We start from the raw sequence: 19240 nt of genomic DNA on the forward strand, positions 1-19240 counted from the left end.
CATTAGAAAATGCATGTCCCTGTGGACTGGGGTTAAACAGTGACCAAAACAGTGTTTTTCAGGGAGGAAATCCAAAAAGACTGTGAAATTTTACTTTGCGGCTTTACTGTGGACAAATTTGAATGCTAGATTAAAATATATGTATGTATTACGGCATTTGATTTGGGAATCGGGGGAGTTTTGCCGTTGTTGCTCATTCACATGCTCTTCTCTGTCTCAGATAAACCAGGGTAGGACATGGTTTGGAGAAAGATGGTTTGGTATGGGATCGTGGCAGAAACACCACGGAGGACAGTGAGGAATGAGGACTCGGAAGTTCACTGATGGATTTTCAGCTTGGGATTCTGGGTGAAATTATGTATGATAGACATTAATTTCAGAATATTGAGGAACATAGTGGAGAGGATAGATGATATTTTAATTTTAAACTTTAGATGGTGTGCAGGGGAGAAGTCTAAGCTTAGAATCTTCAGACACGTCCTTAACACTTAGACTAATCACAGTGTATTAGAAAAGCATTCGGCACGAGATGCACTGAACGATAGGAACATCACGCACACACTTTCTGTACACTTTGTCAGCTTCCATTCCAGACCCTTCAGCCAACACTAGGAGTTTTCATGTTGTTAGGCTTAGGGTAAAAGCACATGTATTCAAGAAAATGAAACATTTTAAAAGAGAACCCTGGTGTAGTCCATCAGAACATCCTTTTCGTTTATTATGTAAATGAAACTACATGGGAATGATATAATTTACAAATGTATTTTTCTCACTGCTTCATGTGGCTGTATGGATAAATTTAATACTGTTAAGGAAAATCTTTTTTCTGATTCTCTGCAAAACTTTTTACTTGATGAAAATAAAGCAAATTCTCTAAAGACTTCATCATTTACTCTTCAGCATTTGAGTGTTCCTGATAACAATTCTTCTGGATCAATTTCTTACAAGAATTTTTTTAAAGTTTGGAGGGAGTGAGATTTTTCTCTGTAGGTCTTTTGGCCAACAGCGTTTCTCAATCCTCTGAGAATGTCATTCACTGCAGCAGGTGATATGAAAATATTGACTTACGGGTATATAAAGAGTTCCTACCTGTCATAATTTTCCTATGTTAAAACTCCCACCAGGTTTGACATTTCTGTGTCTTGTGCAGTTTTGCTGAGAAGTAGGTGCCATGACCAGCCTGGTTGATTCATGGTAATGATGAAAAGCAGGGTGTTTGGCATTCACTACGGATGCTGGAAATGCAAGATGTCAGAGAAGCCATATATTAAAGAGAATTTGAATTGGAAACTGAATCCCAACCTGCCACTGAGAACATTTTGATCATTTTGATTTATTAAACTTTTATAACAACATTCAGACAAAACTGAATTAAAACCTTTAGTCCTGGATAGTTTTTGGTATACCAACCACCGCCGCGTTACTGGTATCATTTTTGAAGGTTCTCTTAGCAATCAGTGGGGATGAAGAGAATTGGAGGTGGTAAGAGGCTTATTCTATAAGGTAGTTTTCACCTATATGCTTGCATCGAACTTTAAATTCTTCTTTGCATTGCCTTCCCAATAAACATGTCTTGTAATTTCAACATATTAAATATATTCATATTTCGATATTCATAGATTTGTGAAACTCTGTTGAATAGTTTTCTGATTGAAATATGTCCTATGATGTCTTTTCATTTTGGTGTAACTGGGCACTAGAGGCATCAGGGCCTGCTTTTCTCTATGGCTATGTTTCTTGGTTTTAGGAATAAATATTAAAATAGAAACACTAACAAAATTCTGAAGACTTAAAAGTGCCTTTCCCTGTAAGTATTGGAATTCTGTACATCACATCTCTTCAAAATCATCTTTCAGCCTCAGCAACCATGGCTACTCTCCTGCACAGTGTCTCCATGATAAAGAGAAATCAATTACCATTAGAGAGGGGCTGTAGGTTAAAGACATTACAGGTTCACACTTGGTTTTGCAGGCAGGAAAGGATACTTAGCTGTGAATCAGGAATGATGCAGAAGATGGATGAGACAGAGTTCACGGAGCAGTGATGTGAGGGGCCAGGACGATCATTCCAAGCTGTCTCCACAGTGATGATGGATGGCGTGGTGGCGAGAAGTAATAATACCACATGATGAAATGTGTATCTCAGCAGTTGGAGCCACTGCATACCATCTACCTGTTGAATTCTGGGGCATAATGATTCCTGATTTGCAACCACACGGGTTTGCTGCGTTTAGCGACCCAGATTTTTGGCAGTGGGGAAGGAAGCAAGTAGCATATCAAACACTCTTGCACATTGTAAATTTAATTACCTCATATTTATGCACAGTAGTTGTTGACAGGAACTTGTAAGCTATGCTAATATGGTAGGTAATTTGTTACCTCCAGAAATCACTTTCCATGTGTCTACTGATCATTATCATGAAACATGATAAATGATCTCGCCCGTGAGGTATAAATGAAAATGAAATGGATAATTGGATTCTATGTCTAAATTGTGGCTGGAATAGTTGCAGCACTTATAATTGAGTTTATCTCATAAAAAATGCATTTGGCAGTATAGCAGTGACCTTTCATCATCTTGAGCCTATGGTCTTATGAGAAACTACATTTAGGATGATTATAAAAAATTGCAAATTTTTGAGCAAAACATTCTCCAACACCTGAATTTGCTCTTCCTTTATCCTCCTGTATGTATTACTTAAAATGGCTTATTTATCAACAGTGGGATTAAGCAAATAATGGTAAATAAAATCTCATTTTTTCTACTGGCAATAAAGTGTTTTGTCGTTTCCACTGCCTTGATCAAATGGTTGAGGCGCGGGACAAGACACACAGCTTATTTTGCCAAATACCTTCTCCATTGCCAGCACCCGTCCTCTGCCAGCCTAGGGGTGTGTGGCTTCTTGCTGAACGGGGCCAGTGACTTTGATTCTTGCAAAAGAATGTTGCTGAAGCACCAAAATGAAATAGTTATTTTAAATATCACCAAACATTTATTATTTGCTTTTAGGTCACTTTAAATAATAAAAGTTTTATTACAAACAAAATTACTAATTTATTCACTGATTAGATTACTCTTGTTGAGCACTTATTCTAGGGTAATCATTGTGTTTGTTGGTGATAGAGTGAATGAAAAAGAATAAAATACACAAGCTTTTGGGTCTCATGGTCCCATAAGTAGATAAGGAAAGCTAATCTTTACTCATATCTATATCTAATCTGTATCTATATTTATATGTCCCTCTGCTTATTTTGTAATTTTTTTATTCAGCTGCCTTCCTGTCATGGAGGATCCGAGAAATTTGTAAAGGTTCCATTTGTGCTGCTGCTGCTTATTTCGAACTAAAAGGAACCATTTGAGGTTTAATTAGTAACAATGATATCAAAACTAAAATGTGATCTGGCAGTGTGACTTTGCTTTTACATGGGACATGTCGATAAACAGGACATGCTCCCCACCCCCGTGACATTTTTGGCTTTAAATGTCTTCAGGTTCCATGACCATTGGCCGTGAAGAGTGTAGCTGCAGTTGCTAAGCTTATTTCTGTAACTGATGGCCCAGTCATTTATTCTTCTTTCTGGTTCACTAAAATGTAGTGAACAGGAGTGTAAGTATTTAGTATAAATTGTAGTAATAGACACCAATTCATGTTATTTACATTGTGGGACAGCCTCGGAAGGAAGTTTTGTATATTATTTGGTTGATTTCAACAACAGTTCTTAGCATCTCTTTGTATCCACGGTGCCCCTGGGCCGTGGCAGACTTGTTTCGTGTGGCACCAGGGGACAGCCCCAGAGTATGACTCTAGCTGTCTCGTCATTTTCCTTTTCGTCATGGTCACCCTAGGCTCTACAAAACCAGCTAAAGCACCCAGAAAAGTGCTGCTTACTGCAAGATTGACATAAATGTGAGCAAGAACCAGATTTGTGAGGGTTTTCCACCTAAATTTCCATGATGCTAAATACTACAGTACCAGGATTATTTATTACCTTCTCACTCTAGGAACAATGTATTTTCTTTAAATTGCTTGGCTATTGTTTTTAACCTTATGTTGCCTTGATAAGTAGCATTATAGCTAAGACTTGCCATTTTACAGCCCTTATTCTCAGTAGAGAAGCAGGAGATGGGAGATGGGTCCCTAAATAATTGTCAGAGTATTTTAAAAATTATTTATGACCGGCATTCATGTTTTTACTCAGAGTCTGATGAACTGGTACAAACGTGTATAATCATACTCTCTCATGTCCATTAATAAGCACACGTGGTCCAGAGTTTACCAAGTGTAAGAGAGTTTTGTTGATATTTAAGCAGAAGCTGGCACAAGGATAGTTTATGAAAAAGCTAAACAATTATTCTGTTACTCCTCCTGATGAAATTCTATGACTTCAGGCCTTCCTGATTGTGGGAAAAAAGTAAGTCATCCAGAATTTCTTTCTGAAAACACAGTGCTTAGCAGGCAAAGAATCCCTACTAGCACTAATTCTGAATTTGTGGACATAGTACACATATCCTCTTGTATGGTGTTCACCAGCGTAGGTTTTCCTGTAGCCTGGTCATCAGACATTCCTGTAGGTTCCATTTCCTTATGTTTCCATAGTCCTCCTGTCACGTCATTGGTCCCAGTTTGGTGAAAGAGCCACATCTCCAGATGAGATCCCACTTGGCCTTAGAGGTCCCTGAGGGCTAGGGGGTTAGTTGGTTTTCGGGCATGATTTTAGGACTAGTTTGTTCATTCATTCATTCATTCTTGAAGTATAGTAGAGGGATACAGTCTGTCCCATTTACTGATGTGAGGCGTTTGGCTCTTTTTCCTCTACTCTCTCGATGATAGTGGTATATGAATAGTCTCATATACAACTTCTGAGGAACAGATGTACTTACTTGGAGTAGCTGAAAGTAGGATTGCCCGGTCATAGGGTATGGTTATGTTCAGATTTGCTAGGTAGTGACGAACAGTTTTCTGAATGTTCTGTATTAGTTTCTACTCTGATTTACAGGATGAAAGTTCTTCTTGTTCCATATCCGCCCCATCACTAGATATTTTCCTACTTCCTATTTTTAATTAGCTTGTTCTATTATCTCATTTGTTCATATGCACATTCATTCAGCAAGCATTGATTTATTACCTCACATGCCAAGTGCTGAAGACAGAAGTTCAAAAGCAAACAACAAAATCTTTGCCTTCAAAGAGCTCAGTGAGTAAAGGCTGGGTGTGATTGTGCATACCTATAATTTCAGCTTCTCAGGAGGCTGAGGCAGGAGGATCATAAGTTTAAGTTCAGCATGGAAAACTTAAGGAGAACCTGACTCAAAAAAAAAGGGCTGTGGATGTAGTTCAGCACTTAGTGAGTTCAAACATGGCAAACCCCTACCACCACCGCATACCCAAAAAGAATAAAGATATATTAAAGGATACAAGTATTTCAGGCTGGAGACAATATACTGAAGCACTTTCATTTAGAATCAGTAGTAGTTGAGTTGATATTTGAAGATAAATGGCTTTGCTAAGTGTAGAAACGTCAAAATGTCATTCCTGGCAGTATGGATCGTGTAGGATGTGATGATTTTAAGAGAGGACATTTTCCCTTGGAAAATACTGGTTGTTATGTATGAACCTATGATTGGATTCAGAGTGACATGAGACCAGACAGGTGAGCAAGGCAGACAGTTAAAGGACATTATATTTACTTTTAAGAAGTTTAGACATTTCTTAGAAGTTTACCATCAGTTCTCTTAATGAGCACACTATGCTATGCATCCACTGCTGTTCAGTGAAGCAGCACAAAACGCAGTGGTATAAACATGACATTCTGCAGTGCTCACGGCTAGAAAGTTAGCTCGCCATAGCGAGGATGACTTCTTTCTGTCCCACAGTAATTTGGGTTCTGAGGTGAGAAGTCTGAAAATGAGGCTGAAGGTCATTTGAACTCTTGGAGACTACAATTATGCTGGAATTTCTTCTCTGGCTAGTTGGAAAGTTTGTGTGCTGGCTCAGGGTGGTATGAACAAGTGTTGCAGGCTGTAGGGAAGAGAGGAAACTGCTCGGCCTTTTGTGACCTGGCCTCAGGAGTCTCCTTCCATCCTTCCCGGAGCTCCCCTTGCAGAGGGGGCAGGAGGTCTTAGCTGTGAGCCTGTGGAGCATGGATCTCTCAGTGGGAGGTAGAGAATAAAATTTGTTTTCAGACCAATGGAGTGATCACACTGTTGTATGCCTTTATCTCATTTTCTATGTGTTACCTATAAGAATGCAATGCTGACAAAACTCTTTAGTGTCTGCTCTGTTCCCCTGGCCATTCCTCCTGTGATGTGGGTATCTGCTGGCACAATCGCAGTTTCCAGAGCAGATGTGACCCTCGGCTTCCTCTTCCCTGCATACTTGATGTGACTTCATTAAGAGGAAAAACCTCACAGAGTGTAAATTTACTTAGCCCTTTAACATGATTTGTATTTATATATTAAAAGGATTTTTGACAGAAGATTAAATACTAGGCACAAATTAGTGCCTTTCCATTATAAACAAATCATTATGCCTCATAGTAATGATATATCTGCTTTAATGATATATTCACTTCTGTGATTGATTTCCAAATTTATTTTCTTGACACTTGCCCCATGTTAGACTCTTCATTTAAAACCTAAACCTAAACATAAGGATAAAGGTATACAGTGGCACCCTTTAGTTGCAATGTGGAGACCTCTTAGCTTTCGTGCAGTCTTTGTGTGTCATTGTATGGAAATGCATGCCCACGAAACATGATGCTTTCTTCCCCTCTTTGTTCCACTTAACATAGTAAACTTCCTTTCTCAGTTCTTTGTTTGCCTTATGTCCACTGAAGAAAGTACAGTTTACAAGATTTTCCAGTGTCCATTAAAATATTAGCACCACTTATCACATTTTTTGCCTAGCATATTTTCAGTGGATCTTTTGAAAGTTGTAACATAATGTAAAATTTGAAGTTCACAGTAAAAATGTAAGAACAGTCAGTACTAGTAGCCCTTTCAAGCCCTTATTCTTGAAAGTCGTGATATTTAGCAGAGCAGGCTAAGGGGGGTTTTGTCTCTCAGGAGTGATAGCTGTCAAAGAAGAACCCAACTCCCTAGTTGTACAATGGCCTTAGTGATGTCTAGAAAGCTTTATTTTACTACTCTAGAAACTTTCCCTTTCCACAAACCAATGTGTCCTGGAATTGACTGCCTTCCAGTATTTTATCCTCTAGAAGAAAAGACTTATTTTAATATTATAAATGTCTAGATGTCCCATAAAAATGGGGGGGGGGATTAAAAACTGTTTTTTGTTGTTATTTATTTATAACTAAATCCTGTGTATTACTTTAGATTAAACCCAGGACCTTTGTACCCAGCCAAATCATCAACCTTTTTAAAATTTTTATTTAATTTTTTTTACTTCAGACGGAGTCTAAGTCACTAAATTGCTCAGGCTAGGCTCAAACTTATGACCCTCCTTCCTCAGGCTACAGAATACTGGGACTAGGCATTTGTCATCATGCATAGCTCAACAAAGGGGCTTTTTCTGCCTGACCTGTCAGATTAGTATAAAATATCCTCAGGCAGGTAGCTGTTTACATGCTTAAACATCTTAAAAATGTCAATAACATAAAATGTTATTTTATCAGATAGTCTATAATTATTCCTTTTATGATTGTAAAACCAGGCGTAGTGGTGATTTTATGTTTTGATAGCACTTTTACAATTGGGGCCAGATATTTTGACCTCTAAAGGAATATTAATAGAATCAGGTTTGTATTAGTCAGTTTTACATTATTATAACGAGATACCTGAAGCTGAGTTCTTGTAAAGAAAGGAGGTTTATTTTTCTCGCAGCATGGCCGCTCGCTCGGGATAAGTCCCCTGGCTGTGTCACTTCACGGCAGATGGGCTCATGGGAATTCTGCATATGAGAGAGGAACAGTCACATGGCCAGCCAGGAAGCCAGAGGAGAGGAGAGGCCAGGCTTGTTCTTTCTATGACAGGTCTCTTGAAGGGATGAAGTGGGTCGCAGGAGAGCTGTGTTAATCCCCTCCGTGTACAGTTCCTCCTGCTGCTGCCATGGGCCCTGCCTGCTCAGGGCTGCAGCACCTGCTTACCAGAGCCACAGTGATGATCAGGCTTCCTCCCGGCCTGACACAGGACGTCTTTAGAGTCAAACCACATCCAAACCTTAGCGCTGATGGAGTAGTCATTTAGGAGTCCCGGTGATTATGGTGACCACATCCGAGGTCACTTCTGTAGCATTGCGCTTGGTTTTCATCACTGTGCCTACATACTCTTCAGCGCCCCATTACACTCTGCTTTCCTTAGTTCAGGAATGTAAGTAGAAGTGTACTGAAATCTGCCATCTGGTCCCTGTTCAGATCTTCTGAAGATTTAAAACACGTAGTTGACATCAGGAATAGCTTATCTAAAGTCAGTGGCCACATCGGCCAAATCATCTCTCAGTAACCTCCTTTATCTCCTCTTTATTTAGTCCAGGACATTTGCACCTGTAGTACTTGTGGTGGCTTTTGTGTGTGTGTGTGTATGTGTGTGTGTGTGTGTGATTCCCAAATTGCAGAAATGTTATACAGTTGCTGTTACGTATTCCCTGGAAGGAATATATATACATATATATATATATATATATAGGGAGAGAGAGAGAGAGAGAGAGAGAGTTCTTATGCAATGAAATTGGATCCTTATAAGCCAATAGCAATGTTTTTCTGATATAATGCTTTATAAAGTCTTCGATGACTTAGGATTTTTAAACTAAGAAGAGTCTTAGACTTATTACTGCTCTAGTTCTTAGTATTTGAATAATGTAATATCTATAGTAGTTCTTTCTATTTACCTGTCTATTAATGAATGACTGAGATCTTGTTCAACTGGATTTACTATGTCATTATAATTTCTTTTTATCAAAAAATAAACACATCATTCATAAATAGAGGGATATACCTTATCCTAAAACAAACAAACAAACACATGACCACTCTACCTTTCAGAGTCATGTAAAAATAAAAGCTACATAACAGTTCCTCTGATTAACTTGGTGGGGTTAATAAAGTCTTGCAATTTATCTGCCTGGAAATCAGGGTCACTAGTAGAGGTCCTGGTTAGTGTCTCGCGATTGCTTTGCCACTCTGAGTCATTACACTGAAAGCATGGCCATCTGTTAGTGGCTTCCTATACTTACAAATCCCCAGCATCATTTTGGATGATCACAAAGTATGTATCCGTAATGAAGATATGCTTATTATTCGTTACATTATAATGAGTCAACACAATGAAGCATTTAGACCTAGAAAGCAACTTAGCAAACTTAAGTATGTTTGGTTGTAATTAAATGTTGAGAAATCCTTCTAATTGCATAGTTTTAAAATCTTTAAATTTGGGATTTAAGATGATGGAAATCTTTAACCTGTTTAGATTTTAGATGTGCAAGATTTGGGATGTTTTAAATAATTTTAATTATACATTGTGTGTGTGTGTGTGTGTGTGTGTGTGTGTGTGTGTGTGTAGAGAGAGAGATAGAGGTAATGTTATTATAGAGGTTTTTCTTTTAGTTGATATCTCTTTCCTACTGGATTCAGCTCTTGTGTCTTAATAGGTGCTAACATGAAATGAATACAGATGATGTTATTGCGGTTTAAATCCCTTTAAGAATAATACAGGATGGAGTAAGAGGCAGTGCCGTATAACCTAGGCTCACTTAATATTTTCTTATGACAGGAAGGTCATTGCCAAACATGATTTCCCTCTTCTCTCACCCTCGCCTTTTCTTCTACTTCATAAAGGTGACTGATTGACTGATGAAATAATGACATCATTTCCTGTTTGTAGCTCTAACTTAAGGCAACTAAAGGTATAGTCGAAGGCCTCCTTGGTTTTACTGCTGCTATTCTTAGATCCACCAGGATGTTCTTTCCTTGAAATACTGTGACTAGTTTGAGCTCTCACAAAACTGAAATAAGGAATTAAACAACCATAAGAGAAATCTTCTGTATTTATTAGCTTATGACTCATTCAAATGGATCCATAGATTTCATCATATTGGTTTATAACACCAAGAAAAGCCTTTGTAAAGTTACTCAGTATACAACACTCCATAATTCTGAACCAGTTCATTGCCTAGTTATTAATGAGAAAGAGAGTAGTTTTGGGACAAAATGAGATACAAATCTTATCTTACAGTTTTATTTTTTCGGTCTAAAAAAGAAATAAACTTCACTTTTTAAGTTCCCTTCACCTTTTCATATACCTTAAATAAGAACCTTTGTTTTCAGTTTCTGCTGATAGAGGTAAGACAGTGTACTTTTTAATTTCGAGAAGGTAATTAAGTTATTGCAGCAGTATTTTCAAATCAAGGTGAACAAAATAGTATGGTAATGCATCGAATATAAAATTCACTATGAAAAATTGGTAGTTTCATTGTGAAAAAGATTCTTATTTCAGCAAGGGCCATGTCATAGAGAGTAGTCTGATTCCATAGACCTTTTAAGGTTTAAAAGAAGAATACGCATTTCTTAGTAACGTGGGGTACAAAGCTGTTGCATAGTATAACATGTTTAGCATCAGAATTTTATATTTGTTTCTAATTCCTGGTTTATATTGTACATTCAAAATACTTAAATATATACAAAGGGACTTTTTCTATGAAAATGCTTTTTAATTGATCTGATTTTATGAAAGGACTAAAAAGAATTATTGCTAGATTTGTAACAGCGCCCTCCTTTTACAAGCTGGATAAATCATTTGATGCCAGTTGGTCACTAAGCAATTGCTTAGAAAGTGTTCTTTTGTTCCAGTCAACTAACTCCTTTAATTAAATAGTAACATTTTGTAGGTGCCGTGTATCAACGTCAGAGCAATTGGTTAGCCACGTGCTTTAAAATAAGAGGTAGTTAATCTTATTCTTTGAGGTCTTAATTTCAGCATCTGAAAATAAGTTTTTAATAAATAAATAAGTGCACAAATATCACCATGTCCAAATAATGATTCTCCCGCTGAAGTTGTAGTATGAATTTTCTTGTATGGAATAAGCAAAGTTTAGATAATTTTCCTCATGGTGACTCGTGTAACGTTTTTCCTTCCAGGCATTACTGAGCCAGCCATTCATTCTGTAAGGACAGTATTAAATTTATTTCAACACTGCAAAAAATGCTAGCAATGTAATGATGAAAACGTTTTATGGGCACATTACAAATTTTATGAGATTACAGAAATAAAAGAAAAAGCTAATTCATTAAAGTTCTCATTGTTCTCCAATCAGTGCTATTAGCTTTTTGGATATTTTCTTCTAGTGGTGGTGGTAGTAGTTGATACACCCGCTTCCAGGGCTATGTCTCAAAATGGAAACGAATTATTTCATAACTTCCATTCTTCAGTCTTGTGCGGAAGTCTATTGAATAATTAGACCATAATTTGATATTGTTGAATATATTGATTAACTCTTTGCCCTTCTAAACAAAGATTTAATATATCTCCTTAAAATAAATTTCTAGAAGTGGAATTATCCTGATTTATGAACACATCTGCATTTCGTGGTATGCATTGATGGATTGTTTTCTAAAAATGTCGTTCGTTCACTTGCTTGTGTTCAGGCTGTGTATGCATGCTTATTTCCTGGGTCTCCTCTGCCCTGGCCAAGCCTGTTTGGATAAATGCTGGTCTGTACAGGGCTTGGACCCCCTTTCTCCAAATTCTGCTGTGTTGTGCTTTTGATAAGCGGAAAGGTAAGTGATGTAAACAGAAGTGGTAGATTTTCTGATTTTGACCCATGAGTGCTTGATTCCTGGTTCTCAGAAGTTACTGGTATGTGAAGTATTATGAGTAAGGGCAGTTGCGCACAGTACACACCTCTCCTTTCCATAGTTCAGCGGAACTGCATGCTAATCTTCGTCTGATCTAGCTCTAGATGATAACCGACCATAGCACTTCCTTTGGATTGACACTGTACTTGGTTTAGGTTTTGGCTGGGCCCTCAGGTTTGACACAGCACCCAATCTTGGTGGCATCGTTTGTGTCATCCAGTGACAGTGCAAGATCAAGAGTCAGCTGAGTGATATCAATTGAACATACAGCCATCATTTCAGATGGATGGAATTTACAGGAATTGTAATATAATAAATAAAAAGTTTTTTAACTTGAATATTCTGTCAGTGCACCGATATTTAAATATAATTTAATAGGAATTTATATAAAAGAAAATGTGTAGATGTTGCTGGCTACATCATTGACATGAGTTAAAATTATGAGTTAGGAGCCAGAAAAAGCGAACAGATGCATTTGGGTGCTTAAGAAATTTGTTAGGATGAAAAATATTAAGTATCAGAAAAATAACCTGGAAATTATGAGAGTTGTGTTCATTCTATAAATATATCTGGGTTACAGTTCATTAAAAGGGAGTATAGGAGAAACCTTGTTAGATTAACCTAAGACTTTTTAAGTGTATAGTTCATGTATTAATATCTAGGCAAAAATGAAATAAATCACATTGTCACACATATTATCTTGAATGCCCAAAGAAAATGTTTCTAATGATGAATAATCTACTTTTCATTTCTTATAGGAACAAAGGTTATCTTTCTATTCATTACTAATATTATTTCACATTTCTTGCCACACTCAAGTACCATTAGGTTACATTGTTATCCTATTGAAACGTAATTTAAAATCACTCAAAATTTATTATAGGGAGCTTCTGAAGTCAGTGCCTGGATTATTTGGTGCAACAGTGTCATCCTTTTTCTCGATTTCTTTAACGTTTATTTTCCTTTACTTGAACATCTAATGGGTATGGTGGCTAAAAATTAAACAACAAGAAACTGAAACAGTGACTGTGTTATAAAGCAGAAACCAGAACTGCATCAAAATTTCATTGAGGGGAATACTAAACAAATAAAATAAAATTGACTTTGAAGTGATCCTTTCATTTAGACAAATGGTAGAAATTAGAGAAACAATCATCTGTCTCTGAGGAAAATATTCTAAAGTTGAAATTTGCAGGAATTTATATATGGCAAAGACCATTGACTCCTGTGGGCATTTTAATGTTCTTTATCTCCTTTCATTTTCTTCTACAACCAATAGTAAAAGTAAAATCCTAGTGTAGATAATACGTAAATCTCTTTTGTTAATAATTATTTGTCGTTGCTGTTATTGAGTTCTTTTATAATTGCATTGCTTTGAACCTACCTTGAAAACATTCGCAACTGAAGCATTTTCTACTCCCAAGCTTTTTATCAACTGGAAAAGACTAGAACTCAGCTATGTCCCAGGAGGAAGGATGGGGTCTTAGTCCATGTCTGTGGTAGGCTAAAAAGTGCCCCCCCCAATCATATTGGATTCTAATTCATGGACGTGTGAATATTACCTTATATGCTAGAATAATTTGTTCAGATGTGATTACGTGAAGGAATTTGAAGTCCTGAGTGTCTTAGTTACTTTCCCAGTGCTGAGACACAGTACCTGATACCCACAAATGAAAGGAAGAAAGGTTTATTTTAGCTCACGATTGTAGAGGTTTCAGTCCATGGTCAGCCAGCTCCAAGACAGGACAACTTGGCAGAGGGGCCCGGGAAAGAAGCAGTTCATGGCATGGTGCTGGGAATCAGAGACAATGTGAAGGGAGAAGCCAGAAGAGAGGAATCCTTCCAGGCTGTGCCCCAGTGACACACCTCTGAACAGATCCCAGCTCCTGACAGCAAGTCAGCCATTATCATCAGTGGACCAGTTCACTCGTGAGTGTGGAGCCGGATGACCCAATGTCCTCCCAGGAGCGCCACCTCTGACCACGTGAGGCTTTGGGGACACCTAGGCACTCACTGTAACAGAGCGTATCTTCAGTTGTCCATGGGGGCCCAAAAGCCAACCCCTGGTGACCACTGGATTGGAAAGCAGACAGAGATTTGGCTGCAGACAGAAGAGAAAGTAATATGGAGACTGAAAGCATGTGGCTTCCCAGCACACAATCCTGGCAGCAACCAGGAACCTGAAGAAGCAAGGCGCTTGTTTTTACCTTGCCCCTCAAGAAGTCGTAGGGTTTTCTGACCCGCTGACTCAAAAACTGTGAGAGAACAATTTCTTTTTTGTAAGGATATGTGACAGCAGCCACAGGAGGTCAATCTAGTATTATTGGCTGCTTCCATCTGAGAGGGTTAAACTTAGGATTCTTTATATCCAGGCCTCTTTGGCAGATAAATAAAACAATTAGGAAGGATACAGGATTGAGAGGTATTTCATTTATCTGTTTGCAAAGATGGATGTAGAAATGTTATTTGCCTTGACATTTACTGTATTACTGACATTTCCTGGCTCTCTGGCTTTTATTTCTGATTTTGCATTTTATTGATTAACTGAATTTTGATAAGTGACACATGTTTGTAAAACACTATTATCGTAGAAATGGATGAGGCTATATTTTCATAATGATTTACTTGATTTCAAGACAGTTTTTGAAATTATCTGAAATATAAAAATGAAACAATTTGAATATGTAAGTGGAAACTTATCGTAGGGTAGCTCTGAAATAATGGATGTAAGTCATTAATTGAAAGTTAATTGGCAACACTGGCAAAGTGTATCTTGTATTTTGGGGATTTCATGCTTCATTTGCTACATAGTGTACAGTTGGGATTTATTTATACCACACCTCTGGGTCTGGTAGTGTATTAAGTTATGAAGAATATTAATATTGCTGCAGAATAATTACTTGTTCATTTGCTAACTGATTAAAATTCATGCATAATTTATTGAAATGAATAGAGATTTTATAACTGAATCTCATTGTTCTCAAGGGTCTGGAAACAAAATATATATGCTAATATAAGGCTAGTTTTTATCTACAACAAAAAAAATTTAATATGTAGTGGTATATTAGTCTTGTTAATGTGAGTTTCACTTCTTACCATCATGCTATTAATCAGTGTACTTCCAAGGTTCTTTGAATCCTGCCACTGTTCCCAATGTGAGCTGATTACTGAGCTTCCCCTATTTCTGCCTAACCATTGCAAGCAAAACGAGAAACTTATCAATGTCATGCTGTCCTTCTTAATGACCCATGATTATTTAAATGGTTGCTTATACTTCACGTATTTTAGGAAGATAAAATACTGTGTTACATCTATTTTTACATCAAACTCATGTCTTCATTTACACAAAACACTGGTATTGAATATTAATTTCTGGTTTTAACATTTGTTTTTTGTTTTTTGTTTTTGTTTTTTCTTGGTACCAGGGATTGAACTCGGGTCCTTGCGCTTGCGCAACAGGCGATGAAACCACTGAGCTAAATCCCCAGCCCTCTGGTTTTAAAGTTTAATGATTTTTGGCAAAAATGAAAACAAAGCAAAATGGCACCACATATACAGCATGATGATGTATTTAGAAACATACATTTTTAAAAAATTCTTCAAACAATGCCTTGTTTACTGCTGTTGAAGTTGTAATTCAAATTTAAATGACATTCAGGTGTACCCTGCTATTTCTCTACATGTATGTTTTGAAACTAGGCTGTCTGGTTTCAAATTTCATTTTACGTATAGACAGAAATACAGTCCGTGTTTCTTGCATTGTGCTTTCCATAGCTTTTTCCTTCTCTTTTGTTTCTTCTGCTCGCCCCTTTTGTTAGCACCTTGCTTTCTGTGGTCAGAGTGTGCAGGGTTTTGATGAGTGAGATCTAACATTCAGTAGTCATGTGTTAAGTTTCAGAATACCTGTAAATGCATCAGTCAACCAGGGCTTGTCATTTATGATCCTTTTGGCATATGGATCCTCTTCATTCACCTTGCTAAGTGTCAGACCTGTCCAGGTCATTATTGAGCTCTAAAGTAGTGTGACATTGCTACTATGGGTTGAACGCCAGTAAGCTCTGAGTTTAGCATTGTTTCCTGTGTAGCTTAAATTAGTATAGGAACCATCTGGAAGGAAAAGAAACATTGCACATATGAGGCAACTTGGTTTATTCACAAATACAGACTGCTTTTTGAAATAAGAGTAACATTTAGAGTCTGAGAAGACATTTACAATTGTTCCATTATGTTCATTGCTCTATTCAGTTTCATTTTAGCTTCTCCCTTTTAAAACTTTCATGAACTTTGTAACTTTTGTAAACTGTGACTATAAGAGTTAGGCTAGTTGATAAAGTTCCATGATATGAAATATATAGCTGTATGTTATACTAGCGGATAAATGAAAATTCTAAGCTATTTTGGTTTTGTTTAAGCCTCCCCTTTTGAGACTAACTTCATTGTGTTCACTTTTGAAACTGGAAATACTTCATCTGGAAAACAATTTTAACTACATATTGTTGAAACAATTAGCAAATCATTAGAAAACATTTTACAGTTAAAGTTTATAAACCAGGTGTTCAGAACTATTTTCCATAGAAAGAGTTCTAAATGTATCCAGTTTATATAACATATGTTATCTTCTTTGATGGTAGTTTTATTTTCATTTTAAACATGAACATAGTTAACTACTAGTTTATTCTTTTAATTGCTAGTTTGCTAGCTGTTACCTTAATGATCCATGATTATTTAAATGAATTACTTATACTTTATGTACTTTTTGAGTGTACAATATTGTGTTACATCTGTTTTTCTTTATCATGATGTATTAATTTATTTTTCATGTAAATCTCAGTTTAAAATAATGAATTTAATTATTTATTATAAGTATTTCTTCCTCACAATATTAATGGACACCTAATGAATGGACCATGGTCGCAATTAGTAATTACTAAATAAGAAATTTCCCAGTGAATTTTGAGAAGTATTCTTGAAAGTGCTCTTAGTCTATGTTAGATCCAGATTAACAAGGTTAGGGATGCTCGTAATTCAGGATTTTTATACAAGTAATGTTTATGCAAGTATAATTAAAAAGCAAATCTTTGGGTCTAGCTGAAAAATCTTACTTCATTTAAACTTCTTTAAGAAGATAAAACCTCTTCATGGATTTTTTCTGCACTGCATTTTTTCCTATGCAGTGCATTGCCCCTGAATAGAAAATCGAGTTTTGCAGTTGCTGGTTGTTTATTTTTGACTTCCCTGTAACTGTCTTTTCCATCCTCTCTCTTCCTGGGGTGGATCAGGGTGCCCGAGCATTGTGTGATTGTATTTAGTGGTTTGCCCTTATGTGATTTGGTCTAAGGGAAAAAATAAATTTTAAGTGAATTTGGAGGCAATTACCAGTTTTGTAAGATGAGTGCTTTCCTTTAAAGTACTTTAACTTCCCTGCAGTGTGTGAGGAGTGTCCGGCAAGTTCCAAGAAAACCCAAACTGTACTGATTACCACCCTGTGACTTGATATTCCCTGTGGGCAGAACATACAGACAGGGCTCAAGCTGAGAAATCCTTCATAAAGACCCGACTGCTATTTCACTTGCTGTATTGTTAGTGGGAGCAGATACTATCATACATCATTCATCATTTTGTAAGTTCAAGCATTAAAATAATGTTTCCCAACATTTCTTGCAAACAAAACATTTTAAGCCATCCAAAATCAACTTGCATTGTACCTTTGACATTCATTTGACAGATTGTCTTATCACGTGCTGTTGTCAAAGGCCAGCAAGGTGTAGCATTTGTGCTTCTGCCTAGGAGTAAATTTCCATTTCTCACACTGTGAGGTGCGTGTAGAGAAACAAATCAGCACCTGGCTTTACTCCTAAGTCGTCTTCAGAAACTCTGAAGAGGTAAAAACAAAGCAAGAGCAGGACAGAGAGGTCCACTTGGCTGTCCTTCATCAGTGAAACAAAGTATCAAGAGATCTGGTCTGCGGTCTAGGCAGCCTATGAGAAGTTTTCATCTGCGAATATTTCTTTCTGTGCCCAGTTTATTGGGCCCTTACAAGTTTATCTCCCGCAGAGCCATACTGTTATTGGAAGAAAACTTCCGCGAAAATGATCATAGCCCTCATAAAAGCATTTGCTCTTTCAAAGGACATTTGCCAGACCACACCTATCCTGGTTTCCTTTTAAATATTTATCATGTGCTCCTAAATTAATCATTCATTGAGCCTTTAGGCTTTAAGAGACATTTGTATATGTCTGTTTATAACGCTTTAGATTTTTTATCTAATTTCAGTGTACACTGGTCTCTCCTAGAACCACCAAGACCCATTGCTCCTCCCCAGCTGCTGGGCGTCGGCCCTACGTATTTGCTGATTCAACTGAACGCCAACTCTATCATTGGCGATGGGCCCATTATCCTGAAAGAAGTGGAATATCGGATGACGTCAGGGTCCTGGACAGAAACGCATGCAGTCAATGCTCCCGCTTACAAATTATGGCATTTAGACCCAGACACTGAGTACGAGATCCGTGTCCTCCTTACAAGACCTGGGGAAGGTGGAACAGGGCTGCCAGGACCTCCCCTAATCACCAGAACCAAATGTGCAGGTAAGACTGAAGGACCTCTGTGTCCTGTGAAGACATCTGGCCTGAGAAGCACGATGCACATGCAGTACCAAAAGTTCTGATTGCTTGGCCCATGCTGTACCACACTAGCAGAGTTTCTGTGAAATAATTTGTCGCCTTGATTATGTCATGATTTAGCCCACAACACCAGTGTGTGCTTCTTTTATTCTAGCGTTATCCTGAAAACAGATTCGTTTCTTGCATGGTAGTTTTGATGAGCCCTTCATGTATTCAGTCCAAACACTGTGACAGCTGTAGATGAAAGTCTATCTCTTGGGAGAGACAACCTTTTCAGTTCCGGCAAATACTGAATACGCTTGTACCATGCGGAAGTTGTCCTCTTCAGTAATGTTTTTTCAGTCTCTGCACAGGCCTTATCATATAAGGTAAACATGAAAAGTTACTCAGGACAATTGGAGAATACCTCCTTGAGACAGGTATTCTATTCAAAAAACCCTGTTGAGAAGTAGCTCAGTTTGACAGCTAGCTGTAGATTACAGAAAGATTTGCACTACGTGTTCACGTTGTCTGATTGTTCTTCCCATGTCTGATACAGAGCTATGAAAATAAGTGTGTGTGAAAAAAATAAAGAAGAAAAAGAGATAAAACATACTCATACACCCTGGCTCCTTACCACACCACGTTGTTATAATGGGAGGAATTGTTAGCTATCTAACAAATACCGCTAAAGATTTTAATCATGTAAGATCTTTGAGTGCATTTTTTAGTGTAGTATTTATTATGGATAACAGCCTAATTTTTAGTTTAGCTTAAAAGATATTTTTTTATTCATCAACCATTTTGTTGAAATACCTTCCTTGGGCATTT

General features: G+C 37.3%; 1 protein-coding gene across 12 annotated transcripts in view; it reads left to right on the plus strand.

Annotated features, from left to right (window-relative positions):
* Positions 1 to 19240, plus strand: part of Ptprk (protein tyrosine phosphatase receptor type K) — a 520627-nt gene that overhangs the window by 291408 nt on the left and 209979 nt on the right. For all 12 annotated transcript variants that reach the window (XM_087190287.1, XM_087190284.1, XM_087190286.1 and 9 more), the window contains one exon: positions 18101 to 18394. In XM_087190287.1, coding sequence (XP_087046413.1) covers positions 18101 to 18394 — 294 coding nt within the window. The remainder of the gene's footprint in view (positions 1 to 18100; positions 18395 to 19240) is intronic.

The sequence above is a fragment of the Heterocephalus glaber genome, unplaced genomic scaffold (assembly GCF_053883595.1).
Source record: "Heterocephalus glaber isolate CG9 unplaced genomic scaffold, H.glaber_assembly_v1.0 deba00001550, whole genome shotgun sequence".
Lineage (NCBI taxonomy): Eukaryota > Metazoa > Chordata > Mammalia > Rodentia > Bathyergidae > Heterocephalus > Heterocephalus glaber.